Genomic DNA, 23,541 nt, shown 5'->3' on the forward strand with positions numbered 1-23,541 from the left:
GCTAGACTAACTTTTGTTTAGATAAATCCAAAACAATGTCACAAACAACGTGCAAAGCAATTGCAGTCTCAGCTTGCAATCTCGACATTAACTACCTCAAACAGACTCTGAATTAGGAAACATATACGAATACTTACTTTTACCCCTACCGACAGGCACTTATACCTATGCATGACTCAGTTGTACTAAATATCAAGTTAACCCTTCGTATGCCCTTGCCAAAAATTTGTTACTATCAATTCAGTAACAGTTTGAAATTGTAAATTACAGTCCAAATTGTCTGGGTTGTATACGGACAAGACATACGTAAGGTTATTTAAAATACAACAGCTTAACCTTTTGGACGCCAAGAGCCACTAAATAGGTCGTGTGCTGTCGTGCCTGCCACGCCAGCGACCACTAAAGTGGTCATAGCGGACGCTGTCAAAGCAATTGTCCTGCTGACAGATAAGGTTTATATTCGTTAAACACTAGTCGAGATATTGGCGTGTAGGCCACATCTTGACGCTTGAGGAAAACCGTTCAAAAGGTTGTCTGATGTGAAATTGTTTTATTTTCGCGCGTCGGTCAACAACTACAATGAAGGGTATAAAGCTCTACCTTATTACTTACGAATATACTTATTTTATTAGTGCAAAAACGCCAATGCTACAGAGCGTACAGGCGGTAAGTTCGAAAGTTACAGACAGAAAACTTACAGACTTACACGTTGGCTCTGTCCACTGTGTAAGTCTGTAAGTGATCCGTGTAAGTGTACGTTTGCAATCTCGCAGACGCCGTGCGACTGTAATTTAATTGAAATATTTTCTAAAGTTTCTGTAACGTGTCGCATTTTCTTAACGTCATGAAGAAAAATATCGTCAGAATGTTTAACATAGAAGTTCTCGTGGGTACTGTCAGCTCAGATTTGGAATGATCGAAAATTTGTACGTGCAAGGTATTCTAAAAAGAGATAAACAATATTTTTAATTTTAAACTGCAAACGACTTTAGTATGATTATAAATCTATATACCGGAAAACACCGGTAGTTACTTCGGGCTTTAAACGGAGATTGCGGATTAGTTAGTATTGATTGTAACTCAACATACATTATGTGATAATGTAACAAAAACCTACTTAATGTTTCACGTTTTTCACTAGACAATAGTATTTCTGCCACATTTACTTGGCGTTTGGAAATCCGTAATATTCAAACCATAAGAGCAACGTATCAATCAATCAAATATTTATTTGCTATAAGCACAGTTGCATGCATGCAAATACAGTTGAATTCACTTAAATTACAAAATAACACAGATAAAAACAAACACAACACAAATTACAGTAAATATACAATTTAAATATGGATGGAGACATGTCAAATTAATTTAATATATTAGCAAAGTATTCGTCGAATTCGTCGATAGAATAATATGGCCTATTTATAAAATAGTCTTTCACTTTCATGTCAAATAGTTTCACATCGCCACAGTCCCTTATATCTTTGGTCAACTTATTATATATTTTAATTGCAATACTACTTAAACTTTTGTTGAAGTGTGCATAACTAGAGGCAGGCAATGCTAGTTTGTCATTGTTTCTTAAATTATAATTCTGACTTTGGCCAACCGTACAATATAATTCTTTATTACGATGGATATACAAACATATACGATACAGATACAGCGATACTACGGTCAAAATTTTATTGTCTATGTACATATTTCTATGTGTGATAGGTACTCTAGAGTAGCCTTCTATGATTCTAAGGGCTTTTTTTTGTTTTAACAGGATAGAGTTCATATTGACACCGTTTCCGCAAGCTTTATCAAATTGTATACCTACCTAAGTATATCTGGAGATCATCTCGCCAAAGACTAATATACTAGTATCAATTGCCCAATGTAACTCAACTCCTTAGGCGTTACGCAACGAGGTAGCGCGACTAAATAGGGAATGACTAAATCGGGCGACGGCGTAGTCGCAAATAAATCGCAGTTATGTCCAATTGGATTCCGACACAAATATCGTCGGTCCAGTCGCTTGCCCATTGATTTCAATGGTAAATGCACGAGCGAACAGCGATTTAAGTCATATAAGGGTTGTAATTAGTTGTCGTTAAATAAAGATGAATTGGGAAGGTAATAGGTAAGGCAGGATATAGAGAAAATTTTACTGAACATGATACATAAGTATGTTAATCGACATTTTTTTTCTTTAGCCGTTAATAGGCATATGAAGTGGTCTTCCATTCCCATCGTAGTTGATTTATTTATTCAGTCAAGTTTCAGTTGCATTTGAGTTGGCAGATGGCAATGAATGAATGAATGAATGTTTATTTGTATCAAACAAGCGTAGCGTAATGGTGTAGGTATTTAAAGTAATTAAAAACTACAAACAACATACGTTCTAAAGTTATATGGCGTCTGTATATGTATGTACCTACATATAGTCAGTTTCAAAATATTTAGATCAGTACGGTCAATCCGAAACATGTCGCCTCATCTAAATAATATTTTGAAATATGTCTCACGATAGTTTAATTTTGATTATAGTCAGTTTATTTTTTATGTTATTGGCAACGAGTAAAATTTTATTATTCAAAAATTACGAAGTTTATTAGGTTGCAGAAGGTTGTAATAGGTAAATAACAACACGTGTCATGGGGTGTGTCATTGTAAAATGATGAAAGATGCCATATGGAATCGGGTTTCAGCGGTCAGTAGTCTCCTTGCGCTAATAAAGGTCGCTAGGTGCCCGCCCGCGGCCGCCCCCGCCTGCCGCTTGAACCAATAGCTCGGTACTTGCACCCGGAAAATCATTAAACCCAAAATTCAGAAGTCCTGCCCCCGTTTTACAGACGTGACAGGTAACAGCTGAAAATCACAATTTGGTGTAGCTACGCAAAGTTGAAACCGTTTAAGTCAACTTATAAAACCTGAATGGATTGCTGAGTTGGTGAGTTGTTAGCCAGTTGCCTGTCATTGAACTTATCCTGTTATTATTAAGGATTTTGATTATGAATGTTAACTGTGTCTACGATAGTTCCTAATCGCAATCGGAATATTTATGGATATTTTATATTTTGAGATAAAAAAAAGCGTGTAAACATACAAAAACTTAAACGAACAAAAATAATTCAGTTACCTTGATGGGTGGTGTATCTGTCTGGCCATCAAAAATAGCGGAGCGAATAACCTGCTCACAAATATAGATATAAAAATACACATACTTTTATTATAAAGGCGTTAAATTTAGTTTTTAAATAATCTTGAACACTGGTCTGGTACAGAAACGTATAATATGATATTAGTAATAATTATCTTGACTTTTTTATTGTGAAAACAGAATAAATCATACGTATTTTTAAGTATATAGTTATATGACTAAAAAGGTCCAGGTGCCTACAGTCGATCTCGTATTAGGCTATCTGCCTACCCAAATAACAATCCCTGAACTTTCCGGTAAAATATGTAGCAGACAATTTAGATTATAATGCCAAAACTAATTGCCGACAGCCACTGCTTTAATAGTTGGGTGGGGTTACTGAATCTGTTTATGAATATTGAATATTTTAGTAATTTGGCTTGTTATCTTATGATAACAGCCTTAGTATAGTCTGTACAAATAGTTTTCCTACATTAAATAATTTGTTTGTTTTTGGATGATAGGGATATGGGGCAGACTTTCATTGTGTCAAAGTACACGTTTCTTTTAGTTAAACATACGCAATGGATTTAAATAGTTTGTAAGTATACTAAATTTTGTTATGCAGAGGAATATAAACAATGTTTGCATTAAATTGAAATTGAAATTGAAAATATTTATTTCAGGCACAGAACAGAACCCATATAGTGTTAGTACAAAAAATATAATATGCTACCTATATCTATGAAAATAAAAAAAAATTAATTTGAAAGCATTCTATTAACTACGTTGTAGTTACAACAAAAATAAGACGTCAATCTTCAGTCACAGCCAAATAATTACCGAAATGGTTATTTCTATGTCACGTACCCTGAATCACGCAAATTGAACAGAACTCGAAAAAAAATATTTGCTTTCCATTCGAAACGAAAATGTTGCACGCTTTCCGTACATCACCGCTCGCCATTTACTTTGAAACTTTAGACCAGATTCCCATTTAGAAAGATGGCACACTCGTTACTAGTTTGACACAGTTGACGGTCCCTGTGACGGATAGATTTGAAAATAGAATTGTGGCACGGTACAAACTGCCTTCGTTCCTCATTTTTACGGAGTATCAATTTTCCAACTGTCGCCTGTGCTGTCGCTCCCGAATGGTGACACTAGAATTACTGAAATGAACGACTTGTCATGTTACAGTCTGCTAAGACAACTACTATTAAGGTAAGTTTCAAGATAGTGATATGGAATTTCAGGCTCCTATTCTAACGCCAAGTAGTACGTGCATAACTGGGTAACTTTTTATTGCTATAATATTGCATTTTTTTATTTACGATTAAAAATATGAGGTCAATAAAAGGGCTAAGTATCTCAGATGTTTTAAGGTTTATGCTGAAGAAATGTTTGCATAACAATAACAAAACATTTTGTTACTACTTACACAAAAAATGGGACTTCCGAACTACGTGTTACCGGTAACAGGTCGGTTATAATCGGTTTTAGGATACAAGTCAAACTTTATTTGTTTATAATGACGTCCTTAGGTAAGTTTAGTTATTTTTTATACTCAGTGAGTTCGACAAATTATTTTTTTAAGTGTAAATACTATGTAAGCAAGTGAATTTAACACAGGTCTTGGTATTTAAATAAGGAATGGAAAATTACCATCGACTGGAGTCCGAAAAATGTGAATATGATGTAACAATAATGCCCTGCCCTCATTTCTCTAACTCATAGCTTTAAGATGATCTTCAATGATTCCTTATACCAGTATACACCCTGTATTCCCATCACACGCAATCGCAGGCAAGAGATACTGCAACAGCATTCAGAGTTGCGAGAACAGTGACAATATAAAAGTGTAATACAAGTCCGTACAACTGAGACCTTCCGCAATATGTTATATGTTATATCCAAAGGGGAATTCCGAGTAACTCAGATACTCACTATTTGCTTTGCTACGCTCTTACGTAACATAACAAACTTTAGAGTACATATGGTGCTACTTTACTGCACTAGTGCGATAATTAGCACATTACGTAACTATGTCGAAAATTTAAAGTGCCATATGTACTGTAAAACGTTGTACGATACATGTGCGAATAGGTAATTCGCAACTCGTGTCGATTAAAAGCACTCCCTTCGGTCGTGTTTTAATTTATGGCCACTCGTTGTGAATTTCCCATTTTTCGCACTTGTATTGTTATGTACTATTAACCTTTCCAATACACAAAAGAAGACAAAATACCATTACGAGATTGAAATTGAATAACTAGTAGAAATTTACAATGAGTTGCAAAATATTATCAAAACAAGATCAAACACAACGTTATAATAATGCTCCTTAGTGCAATGTAGATAATAGTATATCTACTTAATATACTTATTATATCTATTAATATTAATACTACTGAAACTAAGAAAGAAGACGATTATTTTGCGAGCGGCAGAATTATGTGAATATTATTATTTCAACGCATTAAATTTATCACATTAATTGAAAATATACATAGGGTATATAGTAGAATGGGTTTGCCTGATAAAAAATATTTAGCAAAATAAAATTTCAACACCTAAATGATATCGATTTATTATACAAAAACCATTTGTTTAAATTGCGACTTAAATGCGAACTCCTTTTTTCGTTCCCATAATAGGCCCGTGGAATGCCTGATTTGAAGTATTAGGAAGCCTTAACATGTTCAATCAATATTCTGCAAACCAATAAAGGGTTACCCGAAGCTAACACGTGTCCCTCAAGTCACATTTGCCCGTCAATATCCGGGAAGGTACAGTTAAACGGGGCTCAGCACGCAGATTACGTGTGTACCCGGTCTTATCCTAAACAAAGCTGCGAGCAAAGTTATTGGCCGAGATTACCGAGACAAAGTCCGGCCCTGCACTTTTGAGGGGTATTATTTCTTGGAGTCGAATGCTTAGGTAGACCAGAGAAACTATAACGAACATCGAAAATAGAATTTTCATTATCTACCTCTTTATCGCTCTTGCATATTCGAACGATAGAGATGAACGAGAAGACGAAAGAAAAACGCCCACAGACTTTTTAGTCTATGTTGTTATAGCGATAGCGGCAACAGAAATACATCATCTGTGAAAATTTCAACTGTCTAGGTATCACGGTTCATGAGATACAGCCTGGTGACAGACAGACAGACGGACAGCGGTCTTAGTAATAGGGTCCCGTTTTTACCCTTTGGGTACGGAACCCTAAAAAACGAACCTTTCGCGGTATACACTCGGTATCGGCTGTGTGCGCTTTAGAGGCGGCAGTGAATGATTAACCAATAAGCAAAATAAGCAATTGCCTGGGGCACCATGTCTATGATTTATGAAAAATTATGCCCGCAATATAATGTATGGATCTTTATAAGAGAAGTCATACCGTGGGCCACACAATCGGTGTGGCGTCTTTCATATAATTTCTACATTACAACGTACATAAGTGCATGTTTTTTAATAATAGAGCTCCATAGAATATTTACACAATTATTATTCTTTAGAATCGTACACGTGCCGATATGAATAACAAACAAGCAAACGAGCTTCAAAGTGCCACTTTTAATACGAAGTATTGGTATTGGTCTTAAATGGGACGAAAAGAGTATTAAATTCAATACGCATTACAATGGGTCACTCGAGTATTTTAAGTCGAAGATTTCTCGACTTGTTTCGCTCCATAAGGAGGACTGAGGAGCTTCAACGCCTCTTAGGAAAACAGGATCATATAAGGAGATTTTTCGCCTTCTGGCTCAGGGAACCGCCTTAAAATATTTACGTGAGTTTTAATATATTTAAAATATCTGTGTCTCACGGAAGTTTCGTTCGTACCGCACCTAAATACGTACAGTAGCGGCAAATAATAATAGGGTACAGACAATTCGATCAAACTAAGGTACAGTTTTAAAATAATTAGTTTGCCCGAGTTTTCGCGGTAGCCGGGTGGGTATAAAATTGTAAAGTGACGATGCGATTTAATTTTAAAACCAGAGGCTATAACGAGGGCGAAAAATCGATCCATCTAGGTTTTATTGTTGGTAAGAATCGCTTTTTAAGTGTTTTCAAGTAAGACAATATATATTTATTACATACATTAATTGGTGTGTGTGAAGTCCCCAATCCGCATTGTGCTAACGTGGCTGTCTACGTTGCCACGTGCAGTGGGACGTAAGTATGTACCTAGTCGGCTCATAAGTTCTGTCATATACATAGTATCAAATAAAATCAAAAGTTTAAGTTTATTCCGTATAATTCCGTAAAAAAACAGCGTTTGAAAGCTTATAAACTAGAGAATCTAAATGTATAACATTTATTCAAAATGACCGCCATAATTATCTACACAGGCTTGAAGTCTTCGTGGCCAGTCGTCAATGGATTCACGCACCACTTTCATGTCGATATTGGCCACTGCCGCAGCAAGAGATTTTTTCAGCGAGTCTAGATTTGCATGAGGTTTTGAGCACACCTTTTCCTCTAAATACTGCCATATTTTATAGTCTAAAGGATTAAGATCTGGGCTAGAGGAGGGCCAATCTTCATGCCGTATAAAGTCGATTTTATTAGAGGCGAGCCAGGCTTGTGTAGACTTTGCCTTATGGGCTGGAGCAGTCCTGCTGGAAAACCCAATGCTGGTTTAGAAACATCGTATGGGATAGTGGTTTCACAATATTAGTCAACACCGTGTCTTGGTACACTTTGGCACTAGTTTTTACTCCTTTCTCACAAAAATGCATACTAGTGACGCCCGCATAAGAAACTCCCAGCCAAACCATCACAGATGAAGGGTGATGACCTCTTTGAATACGGGGAATGCTATTAGACGCTTCTTTACTATTGCGAGCGTACACTCTATCATTTTGTTTATTACAGTTTTCTTCTATGTCAAAAATTTTCTCGTCCGAAAACAGTATACAACGGTGCTTATTTTTAGCGTACTTCTTCAATAAAGCTTTAGATCTTTTAAGCCTTAAAGCTTTAAGCCGACCATTGAGAAGATGGCCAGTTTTTCGTTTATAAGCACGAAGTCTCAGGTCTTGATTAAGCACTCTTTTCACCGTGTTTTTGCTCAAACCCATCTGGAGGGCCATAACTTTTTGTTTCCTAGCGGGATTTCTGGCAATGCGTGCCCTAATTGCTTGTACAACCGCTGGAGACCTAGCTGTACGCGGACGACCGCTTCTTTTCTTGTCATTTAAACTAGAGACCTCACTGTATCTTTCTATGGTACGATACACAAATCTTAGAGAGAATTTTAAATTTTCAAGTAGCTTAAAAATTTTAGTCGGCGAGTGACCACAACGATATAGTGCAATTATTGCGGTACGGCTATCTTTAAGCGTCCACTCCATGTTGAAGAAAACAGAAAATTGCAAAATTATACTACTCAAATATTTAATAAAGATTCGAAATTCAAATGCAGAACGGTTTTTGTTTTAGGAGTTCCAAATTTAAATTTTAAAGGCCAGTGACAGAACTTATGAGCCGACTAGGTATATATGGTCGTGATTAATGATACAATTAATAATTGTTATATGGTATAGTCTAATTTCAAGACTTTTCGCTAATGAATGCCCGAAAAACTAGCAGTATTATAGATTTTTTGCCGCTACTGTAATAGCAAGAGCCAGCTTAACCAACTGAGCCAAGAGAAATGCCCCCTAGGTATTACAGTACATGTTCTGTAATATACCTAGGGGGCATTACGGGATGCGCAGCACTGAAAACTGTATCCTTGCCGTAATTAGTGAGGATTTGCAAAGTCCAATTTGTAGGTTTTGGCTGTCTCTGCATCAAGATGCGAACCGGAATTAGTAGGTTATTTTATTTTATTTTAAATTGTAATTTTAAATATATAATTATTGATTTTTAACTGTTATTTCTACTTTTAACTTTTTACATTTGTCTCATCTTATAGGTAATTCTGTGTTTTATATGGGTGCTTGCCTGAAATAAAATCAATTTATTTTATTTATTACTCTTTATTCTGATATGAACTGTCTAATCCAACAACAATTATCCAACAATATGCACATCGCATAGTTACTAATTTGTCATCTGCATTCCGCATCAGCCGGGGTATCTCGGCTATTTGATTAAGACGCATATTCGGTGTAAAGCTCAGATGAGAGTTATTCCAGACGTCAGTCGAACCACGATAGTCGAGCGAATAGACGAGATGTCGACGTGACGAGACTAAGCTGGCCTAGCCAAGATGACATTTCATATCGACAAAAGCCAAATGAAAAAAAAAAGTATGGAGATGACAGATGCTATGAAAAGTCCGTGCCTATTCTCATACATTATCGATTGGCGTTTTCTGTCAACGGTTGTTATCTTGTCTTGGCCTCCCGGTTATCGACATGGGTGTGTGTGGAGTGGAGTGGGTAATAAATATGTTGGTTTCGACTCGACTGCGTTCGAAAAGCGAATAGAATAACAACCCAGTAATAAACCGGGGTTCCTACTTCAGCCACTATATACACGGACTGTGACGCATTGATATTTCTATGTGAGTATTCCGAATTCCCCATAAATAAGCTCTCACAATAAAAGGAAGAACGACAAGCTCTGTGTTTGTTGTACATATATACAGAATAGATCAAAAACTTTATGGAACTAATCGGTCCCGTCCTATGGGCTTGCGGAGTTTCTAGGTCATTATAATTATTTATTATTTATTTATTTTGATTTTGCGTTTGAAAACAATACTGTACACAAAATACACAAATATAAGCAAATTGCTATTCAAGATAACATTTCACATAATAGCACCTATAAGTCAAATTAATGTACTCAGTAAACTAATAAAAATGTCACGCTTGTAAAGTACGCATGATTAAAACTGTATAGTCGATTTATGTGGAGGTCGAACTGTAATGGCATTGTATATTCAATGTAGGTACAATCTGCAGCGACTAAAACGTTTTGATGGTTTCGATACAATATTGGAGTTATCAGCATAGGATTGCAGTTTCTCGGCCATTAGACAAAGACACGTCGTTAATGTAAACGGAATTCTAAGCTTTAATTAAGAACGTACTTCAGTGTCTGAGACAAACACAACTTCGAAACCAAAACTATCTGCATTCAGCATTGGCTTGTAGTATCTGGGCCACTTGATTAAGATGCATCGTCGATGTATGCGGAACTCAGACTGTAATGAAACATATAATGCAGCCACTGTGTACAGCAAACGAGGTGTTTTGATACTTTCAATTTTTTATTGTTAAATTAAACTTGATGTTTTGATGATTAATGTCATACTTTAACCATCATTTACAATACCTATTACTCTATTGTGTATCATTTAATTCATTTTCTATATCAGGCGATGAGTTGATAGTTATTTATTTTCTTATTTTAGCTCATTCGGTCCTTCATCATATGTTTAGCAGTTTCGTTTGAGATCAAAAGGAAAAATCCATTCCACTACCGAAATATATTTAATCGAAGGTTAACAAACATATTAATTGCTTTCGAATTTACCTACGCAGTAGTGCATAATGATGTATATATGCATCGTATATTTGATGGTCCGTGGCTCAATATGCAGCTATCCAAAATATTATTCCCTCAATCTATACAACATGACACATCTATTTCAATTTATTAAAAAGTTATACAAAAAATCATGCATTTAAGGGTTAATATACATATTTACAGGTTTCCGTATTGCGCTAAAACGAGAAACACTGGTGTATAAAGTAACTACACTACGTAAATCCTAGCTCGAGTCCGAGAATATATTTCGAAATACAATTTTAATACAGTAAAGTTAAATTTCCATTTAGAATCAGAAGATGATTTTACCCACCATAGTTTCAACAGTAATTCAAATATGGCTTGGGTAGGTTGGTTATAATGGTAATGGTTATGTAGGTACAAGACCATTCGATTCCCTTTCTTTCAAACAAATATGTAACCATTAATCAGTTTAACATCCTCTAATTTACATCAATAACTACTAACAAAGGTGCAAAGGGACAGTGCCCTCCGCTTATTGTTTACATTTTGTTTCATATTGCTAGCAAAATTGCGTATTTTCACCGTTTAAGGTGAAGTGAAAACATGAGCGTGAAACACTCGTTGTATTTTTAATGTCAAGCGTCAAGAGCAGCGACTAACAAGGAGCAGGTGAGCGTATTTTTGGTATAACTACAAAACGGGGGCCGATTCTTGAGCGAGAAAATCTACCGCTTCACAGATTGTAGGTAATGTCGGTAGTGTCGCTATTTGATAAATATATAACAATATCGGGTGGAACGAAGGCGCACAATAATGTAGACCAGCGATATGGTCAAGGTCGCAAGGTCGTATTGGCGATCCTTGAGATGTTAATACAGTTTTTTTTTGAGAGCGACAACGAAGGACCTTCATACCTACTTTTTTCGTTTCAAGCCTAATCTGGGATTTAAAGGGTATATGCCGATATTTTCTAAATGTCGTGTTAGTTAGTGCATTTAAAATACATAGCGTTAGCCACTAATAGCCCGCCAGGCTCATTAATATAAACGACTTTTCAGTGGTGGAATGACTGTAAAGGAGGGTAAAATACAGAACAAGTGAAAAATTACAGTCTTAATTAATTTTTCAAGACAGTACAAACGACTGGATGGACATGGGAACGTAACTAAAAGTTGACTTTAAAGAAACCACGCCACGAATAACGATAACGAACCTCTTGGGAAACATCTAATGGGGAAATTACGGCATGTTACCTATATAGATTGAAAGATTTGATAGTTCCATCCCGCTTAGACTACGTACGTGGCCAAGCAGCCAGTAGGCCGAGCACATGATTGGCGCGACAGTATCTCGCCGCGAGATAGACTACCCGTCTTTTACTAACTGTATGAATTAAAGGGGGACGGGTAGTCTATGTCGCGGCGAGATGCTCTCGCGCCAATCATGTGCTAGCCCGACTGGCACCCTCATGTAGCCCCAAACAAAATCGCTTCTGTAATACAGACAGAACAGCTTGCTTAGTTATTAGTCTTCTTCCGGTTCCGGTCCTCGACGTTGATTCTGCGTAACTCGGACGCGGCCATTCGGTCAATTCTTGTCTAAAACACGGCTTCTATTTATTTACTCCCGAAGTCTCGACTCACTGTCAGAAAAAGCCCTCATTGTCTTTTTCTGCAACGTTCCCTTGAACGTTGCAGCTACAATATATACACACAGCGACAAAATATCTATGAGACCAGAATGGCCCCCGCAGGAACAAAGGACCTGGCCGCATAGACCGGCTAATTGGATAGCTCCGAGAGGCAACTCTAGCGAACGAACAGTATTTTACATACATTACTAAATAAACGATATTTCGGTGCGTTTCACAATTGCGACATTGTGAATTTTTGGTAGAACCATTAACTAGGAGGCCAACCCGAACGGGATTTTGACATCAAAATGATATCTAAATTATGTCATTCTCACATTCAGAATTCAGACGAAAATGTCTTACGATAAATTAAATATCGACAAGCTGTTTGGGTTTCTATGCTTAGGTTAGAAATATATAAATGCCGTTGTATGCGACGATCGACTAAAAAAACATGTAAGTACATTTTGTAATATTTAGACGCAACGGACTGAAAACTCATAACATTGAACTGAAATCGTTTAATGACCAGCCAACTGGATTGTAATTTCATGCGGCCAGTGCATTCGGCTTAATAATGCATAAAGCTCGAAAGTATTCTCAACTGGAATTAGTGGCAGTAATTACCGAGTTAAGTTAGAATACATGCCGGATTGTGAAGCATCACAGCATTAATTCAATATCTACGTTTAGCAGAAGTAGCCAAATGAAACACGATAATTTTAATAGATACAGTTAGATAATAATTTAATCTACTTACTGTTTAATAATGGGGAGAAATTACGGCATGTTACCTTTACAAAAAAATACAAATAAAGTGTGTTATATAACGTGTTAAAACCGTGAAACTAACATAACATTGTTTTAAAGTTTTCATGAAGATACGCTTGATAGGCAAACTAGCGCTCTCTCGACACACGGCAAAATTCTAAATTGAAAAACGAAAAAGCACACAATAATGGACGAGGGATAATGAAAGAAAAACAATCATCTCAGCAGATTCCCTTTGTTCTGCCGGGAAGTTTCAATAAATAAGTTCGCAAAAAAGCTAAGCAAATTAATAGGTACTTTAAAAGAAAACTGGGAGATTGGTACCTTTTTGTATCCGGCTAGTTTGAGAGCTCGCTGTAGCTTGGCTGCCCTCGTAGAGGACAGGTATACTATCGGCACAGCCTCCCCGGCCTCCAACTCGATATCGAAGTCGTTAACCGCCTCACAAAACTTATAATCCTCAAACTTTTTTGCCTCACTCTTCATTAGTTGAGTGTCGTCAGTTATCGCGTCTTTTAAAACTTGGTGTGCGGGGATGAAAAGAGGGTTCTCGTAGCTGCGATTAAGAAGTTCGTCTTCATTGTCCTCTTGAGCCTCGACGTCACCGTCGTCGTCGGGGTACGTTATCAAGTAATTATCGTTAACAGCGCACTGTCCGTCACTTGAGCTTTCTTCGATCTCTACAGATTGACGGTTAGACTCAGTAGACGCTGTAGAATACGCGCTCCATCTCAATCCATTTCTAAACTGGCCGCACTCCATTTTAACGATTCACTTGTAGTCACTTGCCCATGTTTACTTTGTAACACTGTGTATTATTCAATATAAATTGAAATGATGCGCTTTCAAAGAAAGAATAAAAATCGAATGACGAAATGCGTCACAGCAGATATAAACAGTGGGCGTAGCTGGGATCCGATTTCAATCTGCAATATGTTAAACGCAGCACGCGCAGTCTTAAATACACATGTTTTTAAATACGTGTTCGATTTTGTGACTCGTGGCGTGTTGTCAAAGGGGTGAAACGTTTAGACGTTTTTAAAAAAGCCGATGTCAAAATTTTACGGGCAGGCCGGTGTAAAAAAGACAGGTGTAGAAAAGCGGCGTGAGAAGGGTCGCTGCGGGGTCGCGCGGCCGACCTCGCCTCTAATTATCTGATTTCAGGCTTCGGAAACCGCCGACTGGTATTTTTGGAGTGAGATATTCACTTGTTATTATTTTAACACGAAACTGAGTAACGAATGTTAATTAATAACGTACGGTCGGTGCATCCACGGTTGTTTCTATAACCGCAAGTTTTAATTAAGGGATTGTAGTTCTGGGGTTTAATTATAATATTGTCCTATATTAAGGGATTCGGAAATAAGCCCAGACGCAGACACGGCAAAACGCAAATGTCACGCAACAAAAGTGCGAGACTAGGGGTCGATGAACCCGATGAGACTTGGCAAATTACAGCGTACTAATCATCACCCATGTAATATGACTTTAAACGTGAAGAGGATAATGTTCTCTTAGAATTTCCTGGAAAATATTTATCCTGGAAAATATAAATGTTCATTAGAATAATACTTTTGTATTTAAGAACAACGTTAGTTCAAATCCTTCAGGTGCCTACTCAATTTTGATCGTTAACTATTATAATTTCATAATTGTGAAAATATTAGTGCTAGGTAGTCATAAACTATTTTACTTATTTTTAGTGCTCTTTGGCCAATTTATTATTTGTTAAAAGCGCGGAAATATAAATAAGTTACCTTTTCATTAATGATTTTTTGTTAATTAGTTTGAATCATTGTTTTTTACTTAAGTTATCATGCCCCATTCAATTGTAATTCCACTGTATGTACTATATTTTTCATATTTCATAATATATAGGTAATCGTCCGAAAACCATAATATTTAGTATTGCGCTATAATACCAAGAACACTGCATTGTATTATAAACTTGACTACAATGGTCTTTACAAACATCGGTGTTCTGGCTATTGTCCATCACCTCAAAGTTATTAAAACATTTGCAGAAGTCGACGAAAACTCATTTCTAATTTATGCAAGAAAACAGAACGAAGCTAATCAATTTAAATAAGAACAACTACATATTAATTGTACTAAGTAAAATTAGAATATTTAACAACTTTTATTGCTCCGTACAAAGGAGCACTTATTTTAAATAGCGCCACTTAAGCTTGTTTTTTTTTACTTACTAAATGCATACAAACATCCGATTTGAACACATTAAAATTATGTGTATAATAAAAATTAATTTCCTCTCGTTAGTATCAAAACCGCAGTTATTTGTCCACTCAAAACTCGATAGCACAGTTACTATTATTAATATTGTCTGAACGCACACATTTTTAAAAATCTTAAAGACCGTAAACACTTGGGAATTTCGGTTACAGCCACGACGCGTCGCACGCGCACTCTGAATCGCGACTGAAGTTCTATATTTGAAATGAAGTGGGTTTAATAACATTGCGTATATTTTCAGGTTTTTCTCTGACTTTGACATGTGTGACTCAGCCATTCATGTTTTTTATGCGTCTGCTCTTTTGACGGTGTTTTCGTTGGTGGAAATGGGTTCTGACATTAGCAGAATCATGTTCATGGCATATTATCCTGTCCATATTATATTTTGAAACGGGTGAGCTAGCTAAATAAATACGTGAAATGAGAGTTGGAAATTTACTAAAAACATTTGAGTCGACAGTTTATAATAATGATAAGCCAAACAGTTTTGTTGTTAAATACAATAAATATAAAAATAAATATTTTATCTAAAAAGTATCCACCTTATTCTATGTAACAACACTGCACGAAAGAAAATATGTAAATACAGTGCTGTTTGCATACTCTATCTAAAATCCCTCTAACACACTAGAATATAAATGTTATTATATAGAGTAACCGCGACCTTGTCGTCGCCGATCTATTCAAAACCTCACGCAAAAATCGAAGAAACTATCCTTTTCTATCACATTCAGAGGACCGCAAGTACGAGGAAAATGCAACAATCGAAGTCTGGATTAAAAGTGTCTCGTTACAAGTTAAAAGCATAAAGATACAACCAGGTACACCAATTTTGGACTTTGTATAGAGAGCGATAAGATTCAAATCATAACTCGATTTTCTGTGGACTTAAAGCTCTTTAAGTTTGAGGATTCTGCATGACTGAATTTAAACAGCCGCTTCGAAACGCCGGCCGCGACGGAGTTTGATACTTTGCCAACCAACATCTGCACCGAATGAAAACATTCTGCATACGTTTAACGCTCAACGGCTTCGAGGAAGGAAGTATCAAGCACTTTAGATTATATTTGACGCATATGATTTAATCCAGGGATGAGAGATGCACGGATGGCGTCATGTTATGTAGATCCTAAATATATCATTTGATTTTGCGAATATTGAAATCTTGAATAAAACCATTTGACATTCGAAATACAGGACGTTTTAACATTTTGGAGCGAGAGGATGACATAGGTCATACTACACAACCTCGCTATGGGACCAACTCCAATCCGTACCCAAAGGGTAAAAACGGGACCCTATTTGGCCGGTTTTTTTATTTAACTATGGTATCTGCAAAGAGTAAAACGACAAAGAAGAAAAAGATGGTATCTGAAGCTGCATAAACTAATTACAGACATCGATATACCTTATCCTATTGTAAGTACAAAGTTTCAGAGCAATCTAAAGGGGCCCACTGACTATCAGTCCGCCGGACGATATCGGCCTGTCAGTTAGAACAAAAATTTGACAGTTCCGAACCACTGACAGGCCGATATCGTCCGGCGGACTGATAGTCAGTGGGCCCCTTAATAGGTAGTGGTTTTAAAATGAGACCGGAACTACGTTTGTATGGAGAACCGAGCTTGCCGGGGACCCTTAACGGAGAATGAACAATGTTGGAGGAATTTTGACGCCTTAAGTATGGGTAACGAATAGTTTGCTACACGGCATAATTAAATTATATGTAGTCGCTCGGAAAACGATGTACACCTAAGTACTTTATCTTTTATCCTACAGTGTATCAGGTACATTCTAGGATGAGAAAGGTAATTCAAAAAATGTATCATTTAATTTTAAGCCTTTGATATGGGTCCATCGAGTTTTATTTGATGGGTTTCTTTGTGGGTACGCGGCTTTTTTCAAAATATTAGAATGTTAGGCCGGACCAGAGGTATCAACATAAGAAATTAAGTGTTCAAACTCCTTACAGAAAATCGCCGCCAAATAACACTAGACCCTACTCATAGTGTTGTGTTCCTGCCCGTGAGTAAGGTTACCAGAGCTCAGGGTGCGGAGTGTTAGGGTCGACAACGCGCATGTAACACCTCTGGAGTCGCAGACATCCATAGGCTACCGAGACTGCTTACCATCAGGCGGGCCGTATGCTGGTTTGCCACCGAAGTTGTATAGAAAAAAAAACTTTTAAGCATTTCAATTAAGTATCAAGTTTTCTGCAAAGTGAAGTTTCGTCTAACAGCTGTGATTCCACCTGTCTCGCGTCACGCTCCAGCCGCCTCGTTACTCTCACAAATACAACATTATCTTAAATGAAGAACCAAATAACCTACATGTGTTTTCTACTTTATTAAAGTGATAATTAATTATAACGGTACCTCTCTTGTTAGCGTACGAGTTTCAAATGTTTAATTAAATTGAGAGAGCAGTTTACTGTACATATACCCCACGCCAAAAATATGGAAACAACATTGCTTTCTATAATATCTCATGTTTCTATTAATATTATTATATATTCATAACCAACACCAACATATTAGGCAACCCCAAAAGATTAAAATACACACTAAGTAAACATCGTAATAAATTTGGCAATTATCGTAACTGGTTACGAAAAACTGGAACTGGAACTGTAGATCAATTTTGGAATTTAAGTCATTTAATTTTAAAATGTTCGATAATAATTTTGAGGGTTCCGTACCTAAATGGTAAAAACGGGCCCCTATTACTAAGACTTAACTCTCCGTCTGTCCTTCTGTCTGTCTGTCTGTCCTTCTGTCTGTCCTTCTGTCTGTCCTTCTGTCTGTCACCAGGCTGCCAGGTAGACAGTTGAAATTTTCACAGACGATGTATTTCTGTTGACGCTATACCAACAAATACTAAAAAGTACGGAACCCTCGGTGGGCGAGTCCGGTTATTTTACACACAGTTTGTTATTGCCATTTAACCTTGTTTCCATACTTTTGACCCGAGGTGTAAATATTTGTAATTTACCTGTGCTACTTGGGGGCAAACAGCGATAGGGATTCATGTGTCCGGTTGGGATTTGCGTGCACTACTTAATCAAGAGGCCTAATTTGAGGTCCATCAGCTTCCAGACAGTAGCGGTTAGGCTTCGGCTCCGCCAAATACTCCGGAGCACGCGATTGCCACACGCACGTTTCTTTACACGAATTGGGCAAAAATTGCTGAGGGAAATTTTGGAACACGGTTTTATAAAGCAGTGAATTTGCATAACATTCACGGCTTCTTGCTGTACGCATTTTTTGGGCGAGGTTTGGTTTGTTTTTAAATCTGAGTCACGTTCGGCTTTAAGAATGGGTTTAAAATAGTTATTTACGATACAAGTGCGGAAAAGAGGAAATTCGAAACGAGTGGCGATAAATTAAAACACGACCGCAGGGAGTGTTTTAAATCGACACGAGTTGCGAATTACCTATTCGCACGTGTATCGTACAACGTTTTACAGTACATATGGCCCTTTAAACTTTCGACATATGCACGAAAAGTGCTATTTGACGCACTAGTGCGAGAAAGTAGCACCATATGTACTGTAAATAAAATTTAGATTTAATTTACTCATCTAAATCAAGAAAAATGACGTAACTACAACACACATTGCAGCTTTAAACTCGTAGGTAGGTACTCGTAGGTAGGTATAGAGTATCAAACATTCATCCCATACGGACTGCGAAAAATCCGTTAAAATGTTATGAACGTTATGTATGTTTTCAATTACGTACCGACAAGAGCTTCCTTCATTTTTGTTATAATCTCCCGATGCGCGTCCAATTCATATGGTATATTAATTGCTCAACACAATTATCAGTTAGTAATGATAAAGCCAAGCGGCCGAAGAGCGTTAAAATCGCATCAGTTTCACTAGAAAAACGAATCAATAAAACTGCCCTCGAGTTTTGATCATCAATCATAACACCAGATCCTTTTCGCTCATAAAAAGTGACGTCACAGTATCCGTACATATTTATGAAGAGTACAAGTGATCTGCGATTGATGGCGTGGCCATTCATCAAACGAAAATAGCTGTCACCATATATGAAAAAAGGACGGATGCGTTGTTCGTATTTAATGTAGTTTCGCTCTTTTGAACTGATTCAGTGAGGAAAACTGACAGAATGAATAAAAACACCGGATTTTAACATTTCAAGAGCCAGCATCCACATCCACACTTATGTGGATGCCGAAAATAATAGTTTTTTGAGTAAAAGCTCTCAATAAAAAGGTGAAGTGTGCGCTCCGGTGGAATGTTAAATTTGTTTGTGATGCTTGCAATACAGCTTGTACCTACGCTTAAACCGTTTACCACTTCAGCTCAACATTTTCAATTCACATGCAACGTTTTTTCATCATAAAGGTATGAGTATGACACCGAATTTATTGCACCTATGAATACCTACTGGTTATGTGTCGCTTTTTTGGAGGATATAACGAAACGGAGTAGCCATTAACAGGCGTTCCCCTTTGTCGAAACGCTATGACCAATGGTCATACACATTGTATGGACTGACGTTTATCTGACATGGCTATTTTTACGTTACGTATACATTTGACGTGCCCCTCCCCCGCAAAAATCGACTGTTTTGTATAGAAAATTACAGACAAGGCGTCTCCATTTGGTTATACCCTCCAAGGTCGCTTCAAAGGTTCTGATTTGCGACAGCGACACCGTGTATATGCCTAAAATTAGTCATAGACAAAACAATCAACCTACACATAGTTCCCACAATCTCTCTGCTTTGCCTTAAGGTTGACTGGTAGAGAATTCTTTTGGCATTAAGTCCACCTTTTGTACGATAAGTTTTTTCTTTTGTGCAATAAAGATTAAATAAATAAATAAAGTTCTTGTCCAAAGCATTTAATAGATTAGATGTCCCTGAAACTAATTCAGTTTACGACTCGTTGTAAGCATTATATGTAAATAAGGCGAGGGCTATGGGAGTCTGAATAGCGGCACCTCAGAATGCGACCCGTCATCACACGTGACGTCCGGGAGCATGTGGATATTCTGTGTTTAGGCATTGGTTAAGGTTATACTGGAAGCGAGGCTAGTTCAAGTGGATGAAGCTTGTGCAGGCACAATCGACGCCTAAACGTTACGACTTGCCGGCAGTAAGCAATTAGAAACGTAAAATATCATAGGTACGACTTTGAGTCATGCTTGCACTTTTTGCAGAATATTGCGTATGTATGTGGTTTGTGTCTATTACATAATACGTATTTAATACATAATTCATAGTCATGGACAAATTTAGAGGAACGCAAAAAAAAGGTTTAATTACTGAATTACAGCACCTAAAGTAATTTTAAAATAAGCAATTTAAATTTTTTTTCTTGTGTAGATACCTACATAAAAGTGTATTGTAATCGTAAGTAGGGCTGAAAAATATGATTGTAATCGATCTTCGTAGTCTAATTACTAATCACTATATACATAAGCGCACAATTATATTAAAATGAAATAAGCATCCTGTTTTAAGTTGCCAGTAAGGATCGCGTGGCGCTTCAAAAGCTTTATATGTGCCGAAACCTTACCTGTGAATATTTCAGGTTACTAAATTCCTCCGTGGGTGTTTTGGTCTGCGGGCAACATTCTTGACAAACGCGTTAAATGAATAATTTAAGGAATTTAATTTGAATACTATTTTTCAAATGTCCCAACTTTTAATTAGGTGAAAGCGCATAATAAATACATTTAATAATAACATGTTTTCTTTTATCAGAACATTCGTTGTTAGTAGGTTTGTAGTTATTGTATATTGGTTAAAAATATTTGTAACCGTTTGAAAGATGTATATAATATAATAAAATATAATATAATATAATATAATATGATGCATGGTCATTATAAGCAATGTATTAGGGATAGCTTTAAGCCATAGTAATTAAGTTATTGCCCTACAGTACAGGGTTTCATAGCTGAACCAATAAATGTACCAACTTGTATTCCTATGACAGCAATAAACACACTGATTACTGATTACTGATTGGTGCTTATGTGTAAGGTGTCTTAGGGCAAATTCAACAGCGGGGTAATTTTGAAAAGTGCAAATATCTACTAAACTAGAAGTACATTTCTACTGTAGCAACGTTAAGGAAGACGCATGGTGTTGCTAAAATGACGGTGCCAAACGGACGGTCGAACACTAGGACGTTTACCGTAAGTTATTTCTGCGGATAAAGTGCACTTTAGAAACTACAATAAAAACCTTTCCGTTACGTTGAAAACGCACAGATGAATGTGAAAATTGAATTTCTAACTTCAACGTCTTCAAACTTGCTAATAGTTACAACTCAAAGCTACTTTCTTGTTGTCGTAACGTACTCAAACGTGAACAAATGTATGAAAACAAGTTGCAGGGACCAGTGTAACCTGGCGTAGGTATTACGCGGGAAATAGTCGTGATCCATACGACCCGGTTAATACGATGCTGCGAATTAATAGCTCATATACCGTTGTTAGGCATTCTTTACATTAGATGCGGATCCTCTAGCCGCTCCGTTGCGCGGGCGCATAGCGAAGCATAGATATCTTATCTTATAGTTTCGGGGGACCCATAGGGATCTTTTGTGCAGTTACCTCCTAGGAAAGATCCGTCCGCTACTCAAGAGCTTTCCCCACCATCTCCATATGCCGGATGATGGACCTTATGGGTAGCTTTTTGAATTCCTTTGGTACCAGGTAGCCTGTTCCAAAGTCCTTCATTCTTTGTCTGGCGAGGGCGTGACATTCACACATAAGGTGTTCTATTGTCTCTTCCTCTTCGCTACACATAGAACAATCGGTATTGTCAGCGTGCCCCATCTTGGCCAGGATTCCCTTGACCCCGTAATGGCCAGTAAACACCCCCGTTATTATTTGGAATTGCCGTTTGCTAAGTTTCCAAAGCTTTTTGCTCCAACCAGTCTACCCCTTGTAATAAAGAGCTTTGAGTGCTTTAGACCCGTCAGACTGTCCCATTCTTCCTGGTGTTTGGTCTTAGTAAGGTCTTTGATAGTAGTTGTGATGGTTCCCTGTGACAGCATAGATAAAGGAACAAGTTCGTCTTTGTACTAATGATCTGTTTTGTGTTACTACTACTAAATAGCGCTGTCTCGCTCAAACACCGAAACGGCATCCGCATCAATGTTAAAACCGAGTTAGTAATGAAGCCCGGCAAATTGGCGTATTCACACGCCACGCTATTCACAATCACCCCTCGTCAAACGTCGCAATTAGTTGACACACTAAACTCGGTTATCGGCGACGCTGATAGGGTTAACAGTGGGTAGTAGAGGCACAAAATGTTCCAGGTATACCTAGTAGGTATTACACTAGAATTAGAAACAAAAGGTGCTGTAAATTCTATCAAAAAACTTCTGACTACCACACATACAATAGTAACATCCTTCAACCTAAGATAAGACGTACACTTATACTTTAGGTTTAAGATTCTTTATTCTCACTAAGAATTTGACAATTCACTTACATGAGAACTTAAAACTACACAAATACATTTATTTTACTTCCACCTTAAAGGCCGACAACGCACTTGCAACTCCTCTGGTGTTGCAGGTGTCTATGGGCAATGGTAATTAATTACCATCAGGCGAATTGTCTGCTCGTTTGCTTCCAATAGCATAAAAAACATCGTATTGCTGTTTCACTACCCTTGTCCCAAGTAAAAGCGACAACGAAACGGGATAATTAGTGTACCTCTTAATTATAAGACTAGTGCTGTGTTAAAATTAAACTGACACTCATATAATTCGATGAAGTTTACCAAAATATGTATAATGAATAAGCCGCGTTGTATCGGGTCTTTAAAATCAGCGAAGTTATTTTTTAAGTCATACTGTTCAAATGTAGGTAAGTAAATAGGGACTCAAGAAAAAAATAACACACACTGCAGATTTGATCTCGAGGTCTATTTTAATATGGTATTTTATTTGCAATATCTACTTTGATCGCATATCAAAGTTATTTAACACATTATGAGGTGAGTAACGTATTTTATGAGGTAAATAATAAATATGTCACGTCAATATTCCATTATAATTTAATTAAAGTTAACATGTTTCCATTTTGCAGAGCAGAAAACCGCATTTCACCAGCCGATCCATAATTACCGCCGCGTCGTGTCAACGTACTAAAATCAACATAGTTAACCATTGATAGACTTTATGATCAATGCAATAAGGATTACGAATGGACAGTGTGATGTCCTCGATGTACTCGTATAGGTTACCAATCACAATTAGGGGGTAATTTGTGAATGAG

General features: G+C 37.1%; 1 protein-coding gene and 1 long non-coding RNA gene across 4 annotated transcripts in view; one reads left to right on the forward strand and one right to left on the reverse strand.

Annotated features, from left to right (window-relative positions):
• LOC134748015 (uncharacterized) overlaps positions 1–23,541 on the forward strand; it is a 508,661-nt gene that overhangs the window by 353,548 nt on the left and 131,572 nt on the right. The gene's annotated exons all lie outside the window — the stretch shown is intronic.
• LOC134747983 (apoptosis-stimulating of p53 protein 2) overlaps positions 1–23,541 on the reverse strand; it is a 339,061-nt gene that overhangs the window by 146,154 nt on the left and 169,366 nt on the right. The window contains exon 1 of one of the 3 annotated variants that reach the window (XM_063682672.1): positions 13,338–13,790. The exons of the other annotated variants lie outside the window; for them this stretch is intronic. Coding sequence (XP_063538742.1) covers positions 13,338–13,775 — 438 coding nt within the window. The 5' untranslated portion in view covers positions 13,776–13,790. Of the gene's footprint in view, positions 1–13,337; positions 13,791–23,541 lie in introns of those variants that run through there. 3 annotated transcript variants of the gene reach the window in all.

Source organism: Cydia strobilella, chromosome 15 (assembly GCF_947568885.1).
Source record: "Cydia strobilella chromosome 15, ilCydStro3.1, whole genome shotgun sequence".
Taxonomy (NCBI): Eukaryota; Metazoa; Arthropoda; class Insecta; order Lepidoptera; family Tortricidae; genus Cydia; species Cydia strobilella.